The following is a 21,308-nucleotide window of genomic DNA, read 5'->3' as shown; positions in this document are numbered from 1 at the left end:
CAATTTTGAATTACAAGTTAATTCAGTCCTTTTATTCAATTTCTAAATTCAATTTATTTTAGACCTAGAGCTCCACAAATCAGAAGCCTGAAATACTTTTAGCCTGTTTTCAATATTCAAATTATTATGATTCCTTATTGCAAATGGGAAACAAACTTGAGGAATCCTCTTTGCAAATCAACTAACTGCCCTTTTGTTGCCAAAAAGGAAAGCTGTCTCTGAAATCTGCTGGTTACATTACCATCTTGACACATTAAATATTTCAGGTTGCTCTCAAAAGGAAAACCCAAAGAGATGGCAGCTGACGGTGGCAGCCACTGGGCTCTCTCACCTATATCTGTTGCCCTTGCAGGCATGGGTCTTCGCCACTGAGTGACAAACTTGTATGCATCCAACCTGATTTCTATGATGTTGTTGAGCAGTGCCAGGAGAGGTGCCAGGGGGAAGGCAGCAACAAAGATGGTAGTAAAGCCAAACTGTAAAACTAGACAGGCATTTCTGTGGTTAGAAATTGGAAATTCAAAACATCTTTTAACATGGAACATAGTTCTACCTTCTGAAGAAAACCAACACCCCCCAGATTTGCTCACCCATCTCTAGATATTCGTCCATTAAACCATGGAGATTCATAGGCTGCAGATTCCAATCTTTTTCCCACTGAGGTAGAGAAATTTTATTCTCCATTGATTGCCCTCTTCTCTTCATTTTACGTCGTGACCACCAATTCTGTAATAAACTTAATTAGATAAAGAGAGTATTAATGACTGTATCTGCTCACAGATTTAAAATATGTTCTGGTACTGGTCTGAAATAAGCGGGCCTATTTTGAAGAGCATCTGGATGATTACTTAAATATTTTATGGAAAATCTTACAATATCCTCTTAGATACAATGCAAAGAACTTATAAATATCTCATAATTCTGCATTATAATTTTAATTGTCTTTAATGTAGCATGTTTGGCATTGTACAAATAAGCTTTTCAGAATGGAACATGCTTGCACACACTTTTTTTATTCTGGATTTACGTGAATGACTAAATAAAATTTAAAAAAAATTTAAAAAATCATGCATAGCAAGTGTACTAAAAAGTAAATAATGCTTTATTTCAATCCTGTAAAAGACAAACCAGGTCAGTGGAACTCAGTAAGAATGCCATAGTAAAATACACTGGATAGTACAATACATATATTTTTGAACAAACCTAAAGGTCTAGATGTTCTACTGAATATTTCTTTTCTTAAAGCCAGAAAAAGCATTAAAAAAGCTGTTACTGTATGTGGAAATATTTAAGACTATTCTTCATAAAGCTGTACAAAGATCTTTTCACAAAGTAGTCATAAATAATAAGGAGACAGTAGGCTCATGAATTAAACTGTTATTTAAATGAAAAATATTATCTAGTACTGACACATAAACTAACTAAAGACTACTATTTGTTTCTAGATAATATGGAAAACAGACTAAAGATGAGAAATAATGTTCTTGTATGTATTTTCATAAAAAGGATGCCTTTTTTTCTCTCAACCTAATTTAGTGTTTGGCTCTTGATCTCTCTCATTACTGAAAGAGCAGTTTGTTTGTTTGAAAGATAAACTGTTGCCTATGTTGCAAACAATGGTTTTGTCAAAACAAAACATTTCTTTCCGTAACAGAATATAAGCATGTTCTAAAATAAATTTTAGACAAAGTTAACATCCTGCTTGGCTGAGAAGACAGGAAGCCTGGCAGTTCAAGTAGGTTTCTCAATTTCAAAAATCCTCATTCCGCAACATACAGTACATTGTCCCTCATGTGCAGAACAACTGCAACTGCATGCTGTAAGCAAAATCCTTTCTGACATATTTTCAAGGCTGAGACTTCAATTTGATCAGTATTTGATGATCAACATTTTACAGGAAACATATTCTTAGTTTCAAGAGAAGTGTAAGACTCTTTGCCTATTAGTCACTTCAGAGGCTGAACATCTCCGTATTATGGAAAATGAAATCATAATAAACAACTGAGATGCTTAACATAGCCTGAGAATCTTTATCTCAGAGTGGAAAATAATGCTCTCCTTGGGAATAAAGCAACAGTATCTGACATGCAACAAGTGAAAACATTCTCCAAATATAAAACCACTTTTCCCTAGCACTGAATCGTGCTAACTCGTATTTACTGGTTTTAAAATTAACTTTAGCATCTGAACTTACGGATAGCCTAGTTCCATGAAGTTGTTCCACATTTGTTTTAAAACCATTATAACTCCCATTTGTAAGCAGAGATCTATCAAGCAGCCACTAGGATGACACTGAAATGAAGTGGAAGAGATCAACAGCTAAAATCAGAGAATTCTTTTACTTTTTATTTGTTCAGAATGTAAATAAAAATGTTAAGTATGTGTGTTGGAAAACACTAATCTCCATCTGCAGAAATATTAAAAGAAATGTTAATAAAATAAATATTAACAGACTGCAGCTGAACAACCTTTATACATATTGTTAGATATTAGATCATATTGCCTCATTTAAAGGTATGTGTGCTAGATATATGATAAATGATACAGACCATTTCACTTAGACCAATAAGCACTTACTCATTTCAAAAAAATGGAGCAATGTTTCCTTTGCAATAATCTATGTCTAAAGATTTACTAGCAGAATTTCTGGTACTGCTATGTTATCTGGATCTGTGTGTGTGTGTGTGCTTTTATATATATATATGTACTACCATATTAAAGTGGTAATTAATTACAGAACTATTTTTCAATTCATTGACTAAAAAGTTATAGTATTTTACTCTGTGGCTACCAAGTTTCAATAGAAGAAATCTGTTTTTCAGAGAAGAGAAAAAGCTTCAGCATACTGGTACGTTGCAATTCTAACATTCAAGTTAAATTTTGAAAATACTATTTTTCTTCTTTTAGAACTCTGTAAAATTATAGATTATTTTGGGTTGGAAAGGATCCCCTTAAGATGATCTAGTCCTAACTTCTCCAATAAGTATGGCCATTTTCAACTAGAGGAATCCCATCCAACCTGACTTTGAATGTTTCCAGGGATAAGACATCCATCACCTCTCTAGATAACCTGTCCCAGTGTTTCATCATCCTAATAATAATAAATTTTAAAATTACATTAAAAAAATCTCTTCCTTACAGCTAGTTTAAGTCTAGCCTCTCTTAGTTTAAAATCACGAATCTTTGCCCTGTCTCAACAGGCCTCACTAAAAGTTCATCCCCTTCTTTCATGCAAGCACCTTTAAGTACTGAAAGGCAGTAAAAATGTCTCCTTGGAGCCTTCTCTGCTCCAAGCTGAGTGTCTCCAACTCAGCCTGCCTTCACAGGAGAGCTGCTCCAGCCCTCTGATTAATTTTGTGGCCCTCCTCTGGGCCCATTCCAACAGATCCACTTTTTTCTGTGCTGACAGAAATTTATCAAGTTGATTAAAAAGCTGATGGCTTTATATTTATGTCCTCTATCAAAAAATTCAAAGTACCAGGAGATTCCAGTCTCGCAGGAGTCACAGTGCTTGTGAGGTAAGGGACTATTACTGATGATTTTTCCCTAAGGCAGAGGCAGAAAGAGCTCTTATGCCTTGGGCAGAGTCACTCAGCACACTGGAGAACACAGAAGGAAAAACCCATCTCCTGGATCCTATCCTTTGCTATAAATGAGAGTTTAATATTTGCTGCACTCGGAATAATAAAATCTTTAAACTGGGCTTCAGCCACTTCCTTTTTACTCATGGCAATTTCACAGGAACACAAAACATGATTGTTTACCTCTTCCAGCCTCCATCTGTTAAAAAGCTTGTTGTACTTTCCCGGGCGGCCTGCAAATCTGGAAAAGAAGATTTCTGTTTCTCAGTGCACATTCCAGAAACACCTTGTATCAGTAGTTGTTTCATAACATCCACTGAATTCAGGAAATATCAACAGAATAAATCACACAGGCTTAAATCTGGTGTCTGTTGGATATGGAAGCTTCAGAATGCAAACAAAGACCATAATTTTGCAAGTGATCCTAAACTTTTATTACATCCTGAATAAAAATCCTAGCTTCAGAGATTTTAGATGTTAGCTATTCAAACTCTAATCTACTTCTAAGAAGACAAGCAAGCCATTACAACTAACAGGAATTAACCGCAGCACAGGGATCTGCTTGCCCATGTGAAGTGTACACTTGATTTGTAAAACAAATCCCAGCTCTTAATGACCTCAATGAAAGTTATAAAAGAGAGAAAGAAACCCATGTCTGGTCCTGTTAGATACAGGAGAGAGCAATACACACAGAAATTTTGGTATTGTATAGTGAATACACCACTGAATGCAACAGACGGATTCTCACCAACAGTCTTTACTAGGCTTTTTTGTTTCTTTGCTTGTTTGTTTTTGTCAGTTTTTTCCAAACAATCCTGAAGTGAAATTATACTATAAAACTTTATAGAAGATACCCCAACATATTCTGCAGGTTCTGCAGGAATGGTAAGTGAGACCATAACAAAACTGAACTGAATATGAAGCAAGGTTAGATCTGTGCTTTATCTCATGCTCTAACCTAAAAATACATGCAAAAATTGGAGCCAGAATTTCTGCTTCCTGCTTTTGGATAAGATTTGCCAGACAATATTTACTATTTACAGAAATGCATTCTTGGAAATGCAGCTCGAGGAGAATAAAAAAGAAAATATTAATAAAGTCTATTAATACAGGGCTAAATACAGACCCACATCTAGGAAATGGCTGCATTTTCAAAAGTTCTGCCTCCTTATTTAGTAGAAAAGTAATGTACGTTCCTATAAAAAAGTAAATTTTTACTCTCTAGTTTCATGAGTAAACATTTCAATGGTCCAACCCTTCCATACATTTAGAAATATTTAGTGTTTTAATTATGCCAAGAATCCAATTCATACCTAAACCTAACAGTTCAAACTGTCTCTGTATTTTCTTCAAATCTATAAAATTAGTGAAGATTTTGAGTTCTGTGCAAGTTTTCTTTGAAGTGCAATTGGCAAAGATAAGTTACCTGCCAAGAAAAAAGGCAATGTAGAAGATGGAGCTGTTCAAGTTGACAAACTGGAAGAGGAACATTTTCAAGGCAAAGCTGTTTTCCCATTCAGATTCTGTTCTAGGGTGCTCTTCAGAAAGACACATAATATAAACAAAAATGAAATATACGTTATATAAACAAAAATGAAATTGAGTTATACACAAGTTTGCTCACAAATAAATCAACATTAACAAAACAAATGATGGTTTTAAGTCATGGTGCCCCATCATGTTGCAATTGATTTCTTTTCACTGCCCTGGCTCAGACTATGTTGTTTCTATGTGGAAACAGAAGATAGGAACCCCTTGGTTCAGAATAAAGCATAATACTATGGGAAGAGAGCAGTTTCATTTCCATAAAAAAATTTGGAAAGCAGTGTGAAATTTTTATCTTAAGATTAAAGGTATCTTGATTCAAAGAAAAAAAACCTCACCACAAAACCCAACCAACAAACAAAACCCAAACCAACCCCCCAAAAAACCTGAAAGCACTTGGAATCAGTAATGCTGCCAAGGGAAGCAGAGGTGAAAGAGTCACCTGAAAGCTAGTTGATTTCTCATCCAAGGTCCTCACCTTCTAAATACTTCTGTAAAATCTTTACTTAAGAGTTCCCTCACATAAAGCCTGAGGAGGGCCAAACAGTTTATAATTCAATGAGGAAAGGACAGAGGTTCTCACTTGGCTTTTTTGGGAAAGAAATGTGTGGTAGGGCTACAAGTGTTCTGTGTGGGTCTGCACTGCCTTGGATATCTTTCCTTAAGATTATTTCTGTCAGAATTACAATTTGGTGATCATGTCTACAAATTATTTTTTACAAAGTCCATCTTTGATGGACATATCAAACTTGGAATATATTACATGGGTAAAAGTTTTAAAGCACATGAGCTGTAAAAGCATATGAGCTGTTAAGTCTAAACTGCCTGGATTTGTCAGTTAAAATTCGTACTACTTAAGTACTCTGGTGTACTGATGACTAAATTTAGCTAGAAATATACAGGATAGTACTAGCTTTATGTAAGGACAGTTATTCCCAGAAGAGTGTCCTTTTTTTCTCATGCAAAACACCTTAACAAGAAGAATGAGCTACCTGAAACACCTAATGCTCCATTATGTTTAATTCAAGAAATCTTTTTTGAGAAAAATTCTATTATGTATCTTGGGAAAAAAATGCTTAAACACTTAAACAATTATTTTCTTTCCCATTCTATGACCCGTAGCAATACAAAATACTTTAAAAGGAATAGAAATAATTTTGCCATGAAAGAATACTTCAAAATATTTTAACAATTTGAAAACTTCAAATATTCAAAATATTTAACAATTCTGCATTTTTCTAGCCCGTTCTACTGCCTGTTAGGGGAAGCACTATAAAGCTTTGAGCACCTCATTTAATACTTTAACCAAAAGAGGGAGCTGTGGAATTTAAGCAGCCAGCTGGCATTTAACCAAAACAAGATCACTTGCATATTTTGACACGGGCTAAAAGTGAGCATGTAAAACGAAACACTAAACAGTAACACATTGACACAACCAGAGATCTTAAAACCTGTCTTTGCTTTCTTGTTTTCTATAAGCTAGAAAGCTTTATGTCTGTGATTGAATCATGAGTAGAGGCTTCATATAAAATTTTAATGCTACAGAATTGGAGCTACTATAAAATTCATGACTTAACATTTTTATCTGGGACAAATTAATTTTATCTTGACCCATTTTTTTTTCCATCTGAAAGACGAAATTAAAAATTAATAAAAAATAAACCAAGAATTTGGGGAAAATAGAAAAAAACCTTTAGCATGCTAAGAAAGAATAAGTTTTGACTTTTGCTCCAGAATAAGATTACTATTTTTCACTGAATACCATGAAACATTAAAATTAGAAGAATAAGAATAAATTCCTTAGTTTTGTTTTATTCCCTCACTGAAATAACAATTTATTTTCTTTCTGTGATATTTCTCACTTGCTTAGGGAAATGCCAGAAAGGTACTTCATAGTTGAAGTTTTCAAAACACTTCTTTAAAGGCAAATTAAGAAGTATACTATAAAGGTATATGCCACAGCCAGCAAGAACCATACCATTAGTAAAGACCTACATACCTAAGTCTGTCAGGAGATAGGCAACCTTTTCATACACCTAAAAAAGAAATGAAATGGTCTAAGTATAGGACGTCCTGGCTGTAGTCATGACAAATCCACATGAAAACAAGCATCAAAGCATGGTACTCTCTTGCTCTATAACACCAAGATATCACAGAACAGTTTTCCTTTGCATGAATGTGGACACTGGCTGAGGATATCAGCCTTGTACTGAAAACTTCTCTCTATATATTGACCATCTCGAGTCTTTATTTTAAATAACATTTATCCCCAGGCAGTTGCCAGCTCTGAAATATATTTCCTTCAGTATACTACAAATAGCAAGTTATTTTTGATAGCTTTGCTTGCTCACTTGAATATACATTTTATGATGTGGAGTGATCATACATAATAACAGAAATAACTAGAGGACTCTGATTGGAAGAATTTTTTCTTATTGCAGTGAGTTCAATTCCTTAAGAGAACTAAAAGCCAGTGCTTGCTGGGTTATTATTCCTTTTTATCTGTTTGTGCTTGCATGGGAACATAAAGACGATAAATAATAATGCAGCTGAAATAACAGAGTTTCTGTCCGTGTAAAGCTATAACAGCAAATTATTAAACCTGTGCTGTTACATGACAGAAAAAAACACCAAAATCATCTATCACAGTGATTCCAGGACTGTGCAACACTGGTATCACAGCTGCATTTTAGTAAGAAGTCATTAATCAAAAACAACCTAGAAACCAAATTCAGACAAGAAAAGAATTTAGTTCCAATTAGAATTACATCTCCAATTACAGATCGACTGCAAAAGGTAATATTAAAAAATACAAATGTAAAATGCAGAAATCTGTACCCCTATAACTTGGTGACATACGCAAAGATGCGCAGTGACAAATTAAGGAGGAATTAGAGAAAAACATTAACAAACATTGCATCAGAGGAGAAAAATCCACTGCAATACTAGCTCCATACACTGCTATATGAAAAAGCATGAACATGTATATATCTAATACATGGATAACTCAGTAAGCTTTTAAAAATTACTCTTTTAAATTAATTGCTCCTTTAAAAGAACAGAAGACTTACGACATTGAGTGACATGATGATCATAAAATTGATACAGACTCCAGTGCCAGATGTTGCAAACTGCCAATACTTCTTGATGAAATACCACTTGAAAGAAGCAAACTGCTCCATGGCTACCAGTCGATACACCACAACTGCAAACACTGCAGTAAGGACCAGTGAAATCTACAGGTAGGTATTTATGAGCAGAGGTATTAGAACAAAAGGAATCACATCTGGAATTATATCCACTGAAATAATAAAACAAGCATTTTAAAGATTGATATTTGTTTTGGAGAGCAGAATTTGAGAGAACAAAAAACCAAGATGAGTTACAACATTTCCTTACTGTTCTTTTCCAGTGTAACTATATTCCATCTTGTGAAACAGAGATCCCTGACCAAGCACTAAGACAGACAATCAGTTCTGCCTATGCGACGTAATGAACACACTCATGCCGAGTTACTATTTACATCAGAGTAAGATGAACTACAATACAATAGTTCTAATACTATTAAACATCACCATGAAGAATATTCCTGAGACAGACACCATCAGTCGACTGAGCTTATCAGGGAAAGGCTGAAAAGGTTCAGGTTTTCCTGTGATGGGATTTACTCTTTCCACTTGGGAATATTTTGCTTCAAACTGGGGACGCAGCTCTTCCTGGAACGACAGGGTGGATTCCATTTGTTGTATTACTTATTTCTCTCAAGAATCAGACGTACATGTGCTACAAAGTAGAACGTTATACTGATACGGATCATTTTGCATCATGCTGCAACTCAAATACCTACATTATTTGCTCTTTTGAAAATCCTTGGAAGCAATGCCAGAGAGCAGCAAAGAACAGAAACCACAGGAGTCTTCCCCACTATGTGAGGGTGTTACAAAGAATCATGGGTCATATTGCTGACTTAGACACTAGATTGTCTGTGAAAACTGGTAACAAAACTATATATTAGGGCTAGCTATAATGGTGTTGCTTGTGTTGCAAAAGCATTTATTAAAATAGTCACCAGCTTCTATCTACCCATCCACAGAAAGCTGTAAAACAAGCAAAGTCTGTTGACTTAATCTGCAATTAAATCACCAATACAGGTAAACTACAGCTATGCTGACTAGTGATTTATGGAACAAAAAGAAATGTATTATTGCTGATGCTGACTGCAGAATGTTCAAGGATAAGCTATGCCTCTCCAAGGCTACAAAATCTAGTTTCTGTTTTGTTGCTTGTCTTGGTCCTATTTTTATGCAGGACCAGAAATTTCCGGAACAAGAAACCATGGAACTGAAAGGCATCTGTGCTGACATCAGAAACAGTGCTGTCCTCTGTACAGGAAGTATTTGCACTCAGTTTTTCCAAGGATACTTTTAATACATGTAGAATTATATTTGGAATTACAATGTTAGTTGCAAAAGGCAAAGTATCCTTGTACAATCTCAAGCATACCTTTGTATTCTACAACTAGTGCTATGAATACAAATATGATCTCAATGACAAACTGAGATGACTGACATACAATATGGACTGATACTGAGACTTTAACCAAGCTGATAACATGGTTTACACATAAATTTCTGTTTCTCCTTACCTCTTCATCTTCCCAGTCTATGAGGTCCCAATCATAAGTCAATACAGCTCTCCGTCTTTTCCAAAACTCTAGAAAAACTGTTGCTGTGGAAAACAACTGTACCTTAATTACAGGGGAAATAAAAGGGCCATGCAGATCTTAAGAAAATCAGCAAAGTAACATGTCATTAGCCACTTTCTGACAGTTTTCCTCACAGAATCTGAAAACTCTAAGTAGCTTCAGGATAATCCCTGTTAAATTTTAAAAACTACTTAACAATGTTTATCTAAGAAACATATTTTTGTTGTCTGCAGTAGCAGCACAGACAATCTTGTCTTGAAGAAACAAGGAAACACATACACAATGATATCTCTTAATAAAGAGCCAAGAGCTATCTCCTTTTATTCAGTTCAAACAAGAACCTCATTTCTTTCCCAGCTATACCAGTTTTACACTGCAGCAGTTTTGCTACCGGAATAATTTTTTGGACAATTATTTCTAATCTAGGTGTCAGAACATAATAAGACTTTCCATGTACTTAGAGGTTTGGATAAGATAATTACACCTAATAAATAACTCCAAATTTCCAAAACTTTGTACTCTGCCACTGAGGATAAGACACCTTGTTTAGGGTGTGACTCCTGACAAAACATAGAATTGTCCCATTGTTCCTTGGAAAACAATGAATTCAAGTAGGAAGTAAGAAAATTTACTTCCTTCTAGAAAGCCAACTGCTCAGAAGAAGGATTTCTAGCTCAAAATCAACAGAATGGTCACATATTCCTACTTTTACCTACACTTCTGGACTATTTTGGGTTTCTATATATATTTGATACATAATTAGTTATCATAATTAGTTATATATATTATACCTATATATACATAATTATACATGACTTATTTAAATAATATATGCTGTTCACATTGCTCTTAACAGTGTTACATACTAAGAAGCTAAGCTGGGGATAATACACAACTCAATAAAAAGACCCAAACAAGCAAATTAATAATACCAGCCCTTATTCTCTCTGCCCCCTGCCCAAAACAACAACTAAAAAACACCTAAAAAAATAAAAACAACAAAACACAACGTCTCTAAAAAAAAACACTCATAGGAAAAAGCATAATAAAGTAGGAGAGGCTTGAAGACAAAAGAAATAAGTTACTTTTTTCAGGTAAAAAAAATCTCCTTCATTCAGGTGGTGAAGTACCCACATACAGGAACATCCAAATAATTAATGATGCTGAAGAATAACTTATTATAGAATTTACTGTGCTGTCATATGAGAGCTCATGTGTGGGAGTTAAAAACTGCGTGATCCCAATCTGTTTCATATATAGAAAAAAATACCCCTCACCAAATCCTCACTGAACAACATATGCTGAACAGCAGACCTACTACAATCATGTGGCTTCAATGTGAGGTTCTCATTCTTCTCAATCTAACATTTAAAAAATTAATGCCTAATACACAGTTTACAGTTTTGCATTGCAAAAGAAGTTTGCACACAAATTCAGCCTCATTCATAATCTCTGGACTGATTTAGTTTTCAATTTGCTCCTGGCAGCATTCATATGACACTCACTGCTCAACACCACAAAACATTATCCATCAACGTTCCAGCTTAATTGTAAAAATTCTAATTATTCACAAGGGAGCATAAATCTTTAGCATGTTCTTAGAATTGCTGTCTGCCCAGAAAACTTTGCCTTGAGAATACCACCCATATATGTTTCATTACCTCACTCCATAGCAACGTGGTTTTGAATTACTCCCTTCTGAGTATGAGGTCTGTTTATAGAACCATGGAATTTTCTTACAAAATGAAGCTTTTGTTCCAGAATCATGAAATGGGTAAGGGGTAAGTTTGGAAGGGACTGGATCATCTGGTCTAATCTCCCTGCTCAAGGAGGGTCATCCAAGAGTTGTGTTCCTCCTCCAGCAGATGTCAAGGTAGTTAAAGTCCCTCACAAGAACCAGTGCTGTGACTCTAAGGCTGCTTCAAGCTGTCTACAGAAGACCTCATCCACTTTTCTCTCCTGATCAGCTGGCCTGTAGCAAACACCCACAACAGCGTCACCTTAATGAGTAATCCCCTTTATTGTGACCCATCAGTTCTTGACTTGCTCTGACTCCCCAAGTCAGAGCTGAACACATTCCGGTTGCCTCACACAGGACAACTCTGTCACCATGTCCTTCCTGGTCAGTCTATCCTAAGCAGTATGTAGCCCTCCATGACAACATTCCAGCCATGTGAGCTATCCTATCATCATCAGTTATCCTATCCTAACATCTCCATCAGCACACTGAGATCAATATTGCAATTCGTACTGATCGAGATGAGATCAATTTTGTTGATCATCAATATTATTTTAGGTGATTCTTATGTCATTAACACTTAGGGACATAACGTCTCCAGCATCAACATGTGGTAAATCAGTGAGATTTCTCTTGTATAACACTAACTTGTTTTACCAACTTACTTGGGTCTTCACGGAGTAACTTGGTTTGGTTAAATAAAACCATAAACAAGAGTGAATTTCTTGCAGGTTCTGTATAAAATAAACTATGAACTCAACACCATGTAACCCTCCTGTTGAATGACTCATTTTTCTGCTCATAAGACTGCAATGGAACAGAAGCAATACTGAGGATGGAAAAGTAAAAGAAGCAAGTAAAGGAAAGAGTTCAATTGCAAAAAAAAAAATCAGCCTCCAGTGCAACTAACTTCACAGAGATTTGTTCTGCATATGACTATCTCAGTAAGTCCTTCTACCACAAGTCATGCTGCACCAACAGCTTCCAATGTCAAAGAGAATGTAATGAAAACAACAGAAATTATCAGTGGGGCAAAATGCAAATCCCTGAGGTCCTCTGATGGCACCACTTTCTCTTCAAACGTAGCAATGGAAAAAAAAAAAGGAATAAATAACTAAGCCACGAATACCCACAGAATGTCTTTAGCAACATTTAGAACAACAGGTGACTTTTCTGAAGCGATCAAAAGCGCTGCAGCTGCATCTCTTTCCACAGTGTCACTGAGTCATTCCACAGCCATCTACACCACCCGTGGGGCTCCAGTGCTCCCAGTGACAAGACTTCAGTCAAACCCACCACGTTGTTCCCCATCAGTGTCATTCTCACATCATGCATGGGGAAGCAGGACAGTCCTACCCCAAATTTCAACCCCATTCAGCAGACAACAAAGCTAAATCATAATTCCAGCAACCCTCCTACTGCATCACCAAAAGATGCCAATGAAGGTAAGGATATAACCAAAATCCAAGTGGTTCAATAAAACTATAATGCTGAAATAAAATCTTTTTTAAAATTGAACTGGAGGCTTTATGAGACATGTGAACTTACAAGTGACCAAGTACAAACTAAAACTAAAGCTCACTCAAGCATGTACTTTTCAAATTATTTACTCTTTAATTAATTATTTAACACTTCCAAGAGTGGGAAAACCTAGTGACAGATATTGCCTATTTTCACTGGAATGGACCTTCAAAGAAGATGTGTAGAAATTAGATTTAAAATATACAGCATATCAACTTATTAAAGTTCAGAAATTTTTGTGACCAAAGATGACTTCTTAAAAACAATTCCAAAAGAATTACTCATTGTGCATTTAATTACCAAGTTAAGTATGCGTGGGAAAACAATGGAACATAAAACTGTCACTGCACTTTTCTATCCTGCTATTCTGAATCAGGTCTTCAGGAAAAGATTAGAAGGCACCATAATTTTTTGCATTAATTAGTTTTCAAGCTTTTAACACGGGACTGAAAGTACAATTTGTACTAAGAACTGAAGGATCATCAGACTTTCATGCTTCCCATCATAGTTAATACATAGCTAATAATTACAAGGCACCTGATTTTTAGCTCACAATGACTGAAAAGGAAGGAGAGTTGGAGAGTAAGTTCACTTTCAAGAAAAACTGAGTATATTGAAGAAAACTTTTATGAAATTTGAGGGAAAATCTTGAAGAAATGCATTTATCCTGCTAATTGAACAGGTGTATAAAGCATTACTGAATTTTTAACTTTGCACACCCAGACACTGAAATTCAGAGACTGCAATTTTAACTGCTGCCTTAAATGCTTACAAAGAACTGCATTCAAAGAATGATTATTGGGTTTTTTTCTTTAATTAAAAATAGTTGTTGATTCAGGAATTAAACCTGAAACCTTTTTATTTTATTAAAACCTCATTTAGCTGCCTCTTTATTTTTCCTAAACCCCCATTATTCCCCCAAACCTCAAGGATGGAGATGTCTGCTTTCATTTCCAAGGGCCGAAAGTTTCTGCAGAAAGGCAGAAACTCATAGCTTGCAAAGTGTTTCAGAAATTTGCTGAAAAGTCTCACTCACTGGTTTTATCAATATATTATTCCCATTCAAATGTTTCATCTTTCTTCTTCTCCCAGACAAAAACAACAAAGAAGAAGTAATAGCTGGCATCTTTGCAGGAACCATTTTGGGATCTGTATTAATTGTCCTGGTTGGATATTTTACATGTGCTATGAAGAGGCCCGAGTCATTTCCCCACAGATGGCTCTATGATGACACAAGGAGTGACCCAGGTAAGGAACAGGGCAAGAGTTTTGCATAAGAATGTTTCTTATTTCTACACAGGGCTGCTTAAACAGTCTTGTCTTACTGAACTATTAGGTTATCATTGACTCCAGCCAAACAAGCTTTCAACTGGCATTAATTTATTATTTAAAAATTTTAGATTAACCAATAAGTCTCTTCACTCTGTATCTCCTCCTTACAACTTATTTTTTTAACCTCTGAAATATCACAAAAATCATATCTAGTATCAGTGAACCTGTTCAAAGAATTAAGGCTAAGTTTAAAACTATAGCTGAAAAGCTCTCCCAAACCTCGACTAACTAAAAAAATGTTAGACTCTTTAGTCATCCAATGTCAGTTAGAAAATTAAGGATGAAGCTACATCTGTTTTCAGAAGTAAAAATATTTTTTAAGAGGTTTAAAAAGATGACTGCTATTGTCTTCTCCACGAGACAAGACATGGAAAAACTTGAAGTGCAATCACAGTCCATACATCTATATCATGTTCCTGGACCTTATTTTTAAATGTTTAAGCAAATACTGAGAGGTCAAACACACCTTTTTTTCCTATGGAAAATAAAATCAAAATAAATTTCAGCATTATGCCCTTTTCAGCTTAAAAGCAAGAGCTGAAAGCTGCCAGAACATCAGATTAGGAAGCAGCTTTGAAAGTTGACCACCCATGTGAGTGCTGAATGGGTGTTGCTGGGACATGAGTTATCTTCTGAAATAATGAATCAGGGCCCTTGTCTTTTGCTCTCCCTTACATCAGAAAGCAGTTAACTGGACTTACATGTGATACGTGTGAGGGACTGCTGAATTAAACCATGAGGGACCCAGTAGATACTGATTCAAATCTTTCAAGCCATATATATAAAAATATTATGTTATTCCTTCAGTTCTTCACTAAGACAACTCCCTTGAACCATATGATAAGAGTCAGAGGTGCCTCACAACAGACAAGACAGAGGAAGACAATGCAGGGTGCCCATCTGATGGCATTCCAATGGCTGACATCACACCATCCCACCCTTCACTGCAATGCTTGCTTCAGATTATATTCTTGCCTGTTATCTACAGCACTTTCATTTTTCCCAAAACAACCTGGCCATTGTTACCTTACAGCCGTTACTGTGTGAACAAGGTCTTGAAAAGTAAGGAAAAATCACAAGATACACCTATATACAAAAGGCAGGGTTCAGCAGTAGAGCATCACTCCCCTACTTTGTAATTAAATGATCAACCTCTGCTTTTCCTGGAAGGATATTATACGTGCTTTCTTAGAAATAATACAGAAAAATAGCACCCAGGTAAGATTCTGCTTTGTGTAACTTTGGTCAACAATGTAACAGAGAAAAATTTGACTAGGAAAAAAACAACCTCAACTTCACCACTTTGAAGTCAAACTATTCCATCCTAATATAATTTCTCTCATAAACTACTCAGGTCATTATTTTCCCAAATTTACATCTGTACCTTCTTCAGTGAATATGCCAAGATTGATTAAATTTACTTGGATTATTTAATTTGGATTATTTGAAGTTTGCTGGGGAGAACGGAATTACTGAGTAAAATGAGCTATGTCCAACCTTTGACTAGATGACACTGATTCAGTATCACTATCAATGGGAAAATTATGAAAAGCTTCTATTCCTCTGTCAAACAGATCTGTTCTTTAAATTGCAGGCTAGATCTGTAGAAATTATTTAAAACATGTCAGTACAGATTAGATAGAAGAAATACTTAACAAGAGAGGAAAGGAATTATCTCTGATACATATATAGGTATCCTAAAAAGCATGGTCCAGTTCTGTCCAGCTAAAGAGTAAAATTATGATAGCATAATGCAAAAAATTGCATAGCTTATCTCCTTGCAGAGATAAAATGTGTCTAAATAGAAAAAGAATATGTACAAGAAACAATTGTAAAGGCACAGAATAAACAAAATAAAGTTCAGAGAAAACTACCCATGTGGGATATGTCCTGGTTATTATGCTCTGCTAAAACACTTTAATTAGTGTGGAGACCGTGGATCACAGTGATGGAATGGAATTATCTCACTAACTGACCGCAAATGTTGCCATGAGGTTTTATTCAATATGTGAGTAAATTACATGCACATGCACCCCAGAGAGAAACTATATTAGTCATCCTGGATATGGGCAAAACAGGCATTTATTTAAAATATTAAAGATTTCAGTTCATATATGCAATTTTGGCTATTTTTTTTTTTTTTAGTTCAGTCATAAAAACGGCATGTGTCCCCATCAATACCAGAACCCGATTTCTAACATAGTATCCAGCACTGTTTGGTAGCAGACTGAAAATCTGAGACAGATTCACCTACATTACATAAGAATATCACTCTGATGCTTGAAATGAAGAAAAATGTAATGCTTAGCTTTCGCCTTCCTTAGCCCATATAATGCCATCTTTCCTGTGGTAAAGCAGTACCATACAAGCAACTTCCTCCTTACGCTTGAATCTTGGCCTCAGATGAAAATGGAAAGAGCAAGAGCTCTCTTGAAGGAGAGCTTAGAGATGAAGAGATGCTAAGAAGCTACCTGTGTTGTCTACACTGGTAACTATATAATTAAGTGCATTGTATTTTTGAAAGTAATAATTAATAATTGGCAGACAGCCATAGCAATATCAGCAGTAAACGAAAAAGCATCAATGAGGAAAGTAATCAAAGTGTGCCCTTTAGTTATATCATGTTAATTTTTAACAAGCCAATCATAATCTCACATGTATGGGATGTGCTTCTGTTGTCCATGTAACTATTTGATGTTTCGCTGTTGTTCATACATTGCTACTTGCTTTTACCATGCCAGCCTCCAAAATTTGTGACATTTGTTCTTATTTCACTTTCAGTTAGAGTCATTAATACTTATTCATACACATTACATAAATAAAGCTGTTGTGTACCACTTTGTTCAAAACTGTAAAACTCTGGCTTGAATGCAGACAGCTCTATGTATGTGAACTAGTGTCAATTTCTCAGTGTTTACACAGACAAACATGTTCACTGGTAGAACCAATTATCCCTGGTTCTCTTCTTCTTCCCTATTTCCCAGCAGGAAAATCCTCTATTATCAGCTGCAGTGAAAGCTAATCCTTCTGAGGATTTAAAGCTGGGCCCATTAAATCTGTCTTTTACGGCACTATTACACTGACTTACTACAAGATGCAGGACTGTTTTTGGTAGCTCCTGCTCAGCAGTGTCCTCTGCGGATGTGCCCCTGCTTGGCTTTGAGCTGCACAACATGATGCGTGCGATGGCAGTGGGACTATAGCGAGAGATTCAGACCGAGAATTTCAATGGAAACACCTTAACTCCAGTAAGCCCTTAACCTCAAACCTTTCCTGTACTTTCCTCTAATTAACTCCCATAAAACCATTCTCATTTATTCTATAAGAATCCTCTACAAGATCTGATTTTGATATTGGTTCAAGATCAGTAACACAATACATACATTTACTTCTAAAGGGACTTTGACCTAAATAATATAAAATTCAGGCCTAAAGACATTTAAGACCCTAAAGAAAATCATTACATTAGCTGTAATATACATGTACATTTACACAGAAGCTGTAATATACATATACATTTATACATATACATTTACACAGAAGGTGTTACCCATTACTAGCATAGAAATTTAAGTTAATGAAAAAAAATTCATTTGCCTTGCAAAATCATAACCCCTCTTTAACTTTTATAAAGAGCTATAATCTCCTTTGTCAAGTAATCATATAAAAGGGTCAGGTGAACTAAAACTAAAAAAAAAAAACCAATCAAGTAAAAATATACTTACCCCAAATTGCCATGAAAATTGCAAAGAAGACAGTCCCTCCATTATCAAACAAATGTGTAACCTGAATAAAAAAATGAGCACATCAGGGAAAAATAATGCTGCCATCTCATCTTTTTCCCAAAATAGTCCCAGAGTACATAACTGGCATCAGAAACCAAAACTTAAGTATTCTCAATCTAGCATGTTTCTTCTACCAAGGCTTGTCAATGTCACACTGTGACTTCCATTATAATTTGAAGTCTGCTGTTCCAGTCTATCACTTCATGCATCACCAGTCATATTGTTTCACAGACAGAACTGTTTTGTCCATGTCCAGACAGACTAAAATTTCATCCAGAAGTCTTGTCATATGGTAGGTCCAACTTAATCTCAACCATTTATATTTTAAGGTTTTTATGAGCTAAAAAACCTTTTCACTTTTCTCCCTCTACATACTTACTGTCTCTTGATTTCATTTTCTTCTTCTACCTAGGTATTTTGCAATTTCTGGTGTGATTATTTAAGTTTGGAATAGCTTCTGGTAGCAAAATATTTAATTGTATAAAATCTTTGCATTAGTTTGACAGAGCAAAGCAGAAGCGAAAATTCAGATACAAAGTAAGCAAAGGAAACAGTAATAAGATAGAGAGGAAAGTAGAAAAAACATTACAAGAATTTTAATTATGAAGTCCTCACGGAGGAATTAATAATTTGATGAAAATAATACAAATTTATTAATAAGGAAATGCTCACAGAAAGGAATTTTAGAAAACCCAGATCATTTCAGAGCACTCCCTTATTAGAAAGATGTATTACAAAGGTTGAAAACAAAATCTGGAGAGAAAAAACATGCTTTTCAGGAAACTTGGTTGAAACAAGGGCAGCCATTATACAATCACAATTATTGATAGCAATAATACAATAATTACCTTGGCATATATGCAGCTTTCGTTGAGTTTTTGTAGTGTGCAATTGCGTTCACACATAGGGCACATAATGGTTTCATTTGCCTCACAGATCTCTTTGCTGTCATATGAGATAGGAAAATAAAGGTTACAAAAACACTTCTAGCATTCACAAGGTTTTCTGAGGTTATACCATTTATATTCCCTGCTTGTCAACAGTGTGTGCGCCACAAAACTGAGCAAATAAAATAAATTAGAAGTGAATATTTGGCTTGGAAAGCCTAATCCCAAATCAGGAACCTGAACGCTATGGGCCGTAGAGTAGCATACAATACTTCTGGGCATCATGTTACACTTCTCACAGCAGCAAATTCTCTCCCAAACATCTCAAACAGAAAAACAAAAAATTGCTCACTACCCTTCAAATGCATTTACAGCCTATTTTTCTAAATTATAACATACCAAACATTCAGAGGATAGACAAAACTGGTACATCTACATTGATCTCAATCAAATGACATAATTTGTATGTAATTGAGCAAAGAAGAGAGACATTATGACAAGAGGCAAAAGTCAGTATGAGAGGGGGATATTTCCTCCTTTTGGTGGTAACCCTTCCTTCTTTTCCATTTCCAACTCGCCCATGGCAGCCAGAGATGAACCACAGAGAGAATCTTCTTGTACACAGAGGGCAGAGACTCATGGCCCTGTGCTGAGATGGGCTTCTGACGTAAGCTGATACATACATACACATATATATATCTATAATCTCATGTAGCATATATTTATATAATGTTTATCTACATAGATATATATAGAGAGAGACAACTGCTAGCAGACCCTGAGCATGGAGCAGAGGCAGGCACTTGGACAAGTCATAAACAAGACAAACTAATTCTTAGATGTGGCATCATTCTGCGTCACCCTCAAATTACTGCTGCACAAATCCTACAGCTGGCATGGTAAGCAATGTTCAGTTCTATGGCAGTACATACTCCTGTATTTGCTTATTACTTCTCTTTTGAAACTGTGCTTGATATCTGGAAAAAAAAAAAGAAGAAAATGATCGTTTCCTGTCTTCAGGCACTAGAGCTGGGCTGATGGCAGCCTCCTGCACCTGAGAGGTAAAGGCACATCACTGAGGAAAGTATCCTTCTGCAAAATTTGATTATCTGTTAAATTCAGATTTTGTAGTACACAAGAAAGATAAAAAATAGAGCTTTGGGATGGAATTTATCATACTTAAATCAGCACGTCCTAACAGCCATGGACTCCTCATTACAGGTGTAATAAACCTGCTTCACATCATTGTCATAATCCCCTAACATTGTGTTTCGATTTCTAATTTCCACTGGGTGTCCTGTGTTTAGATTTTTTTAAAGTAACATATCCAATTCTGTTTCTTCCCAACTGCCGCTGAACACTGCATTTGCGTACGGTGGTAGCTGCAGTGCTTAAAATTAATTGATAGATTTTAATACTCTCACAGATGCTTATCTAGAATTTTCTTTAAAAGAATGCAAAACCACCAGATAAATAATCTCTCAATCCCAGACTACAGCAAGAATAACAACAGGTGTGCAGTCCATCTGCCTGCTAATGGATGACTCCTGTCTGCTCAAGGTACAAAGTTTCTGTCTAATCCTTACTAACACCTTCCAGGCTAAATAAAAAAAATATGGCAAGGAGTAGTATCTGTTATCAGTGGCCTTGAGAATTGCCTGAGTACACAAGGTGATACAGAAAACATCTACATATATTTTATCAGGCCAGGCATAATCAGCTTGAGTCACACATTTCACAGCTGTTCCGACTAACACAGCCCTAGCAATGCACTGACAGGACAGTGCTGTGTCATGACTGACCAGAGGGACTGCACAGATTCACACAATCAAAGGCGGCACCTTCTTCACAGAATTAACACATCCAGATTACAGATGTGGGGCTGCCACAGAGCTCGTGGTTAGGACTTCTGCCATAACCCATCCTCTGACAGTATTCTGCAATGAACACTGACTAATGATAGCTGTAATAAATATATGAATATTCACCTTGCCTTGCAGGCACATAGGGCTTATATGGGGGTTTACCTAACTTTCAGTCTCTTGTTTCTGACAGAGCACGGAGGCCTGGGGCATGCTGGCACTCTGCAGCACAGCACCACACTGAGGTGCCTCAGGATGAGACCCAAGAGAACCAGCCCCACAGGGACACACTCAAATGTGCTTTGTCTGTGTTTTCTCTGCAGCTACTAAGCAGCAGCCAGGGGAAAAAAAT

The 21,308-nt window shown here is 35.9% G+C and overlaps 1 protein-coding gene across 5 annotated transcripts in view; it reads right to left on the bottom strand.

Moving 5' to 3' along the window:
- The window catches only part of ANO3 (anoctamin 3), a 107,103-nt gene that overhangs the window by 10,831 nt on the left and 74,964 nt on the right, over positions 1 to 21,308 (bottom strand). For all 5 annotated transcript variants that reach the window (XR_010365251.1, XM_064426062.1, XM_064426065.1 and 2 more), the window contains exons 13-23: positions 19,056 to 19,152; positions 18,148 to 18,208; positions 9,772 to 9,854; positions 8,702 to 8,842; positions 8,198 to 8,362; positions 7,126 to 7,162; positions 5,008 to 5,119; positions 3,765 to 3,822; positions 2,195 to 2,292; positions 591 to 736; positions 332 to 484 (exon numbers count right to left, since the gene is read on the bottom strand). Coding sequence is in view for 4 of the 5 variants with exons in the window: in XM_064426062.1 (XP_064282132.1) it covers positions 332 to 484; positions 591 to 736; positions 2,195 to 2,292; positions 3,765 to 3,822; positions 5,008 to 5,119; positions 7,126 to 7,162; positions 8,198 to 8,362; positions 8,702 to 8,842; positions 9,772 to 9,854; positions 18,148 to 18,208; positions 19,056 to 19,152 (1,151 nt within the window). In the remaining variant the exon portion in view is untranslated. The remainder of the gene's footprint in view (positions 1 to 331; positions 485 to 590; positions 737 to 2,194; positions 2,293 to 3,764; positions 3,823 to 5,007; positions 5,120 to 7,125; positions 7,163 to 8,197; positions 8,363 to 8,701; positions 8,843 to 9,771; positions 9,855 to 18,147; positions 18,209 to 19,055; positions 19,153 to 21,308) is intronic.

The sequence above is a fragment of the Passer domesticus genome, chromosome 6 (assembly GCF_036417665.1).
Source record: "Passer domesticus isolate bPasDom1 chromosome 6, bPasDom1.hap1, whole genome shotgun sequence".
In the NCBI taxonomy this organism is placed as follows: domain Eukaryota; kingdom Metazoa; phylum Chordata; class Aves; order Passeriformes; family Passeridae; genus Passer; species Passer domesticus.
The sequence above is the reverse complement of the archived record's forward strand: the minus strand, read 5'-3'. Positions and strand labels throughout refer to the sequence as shown.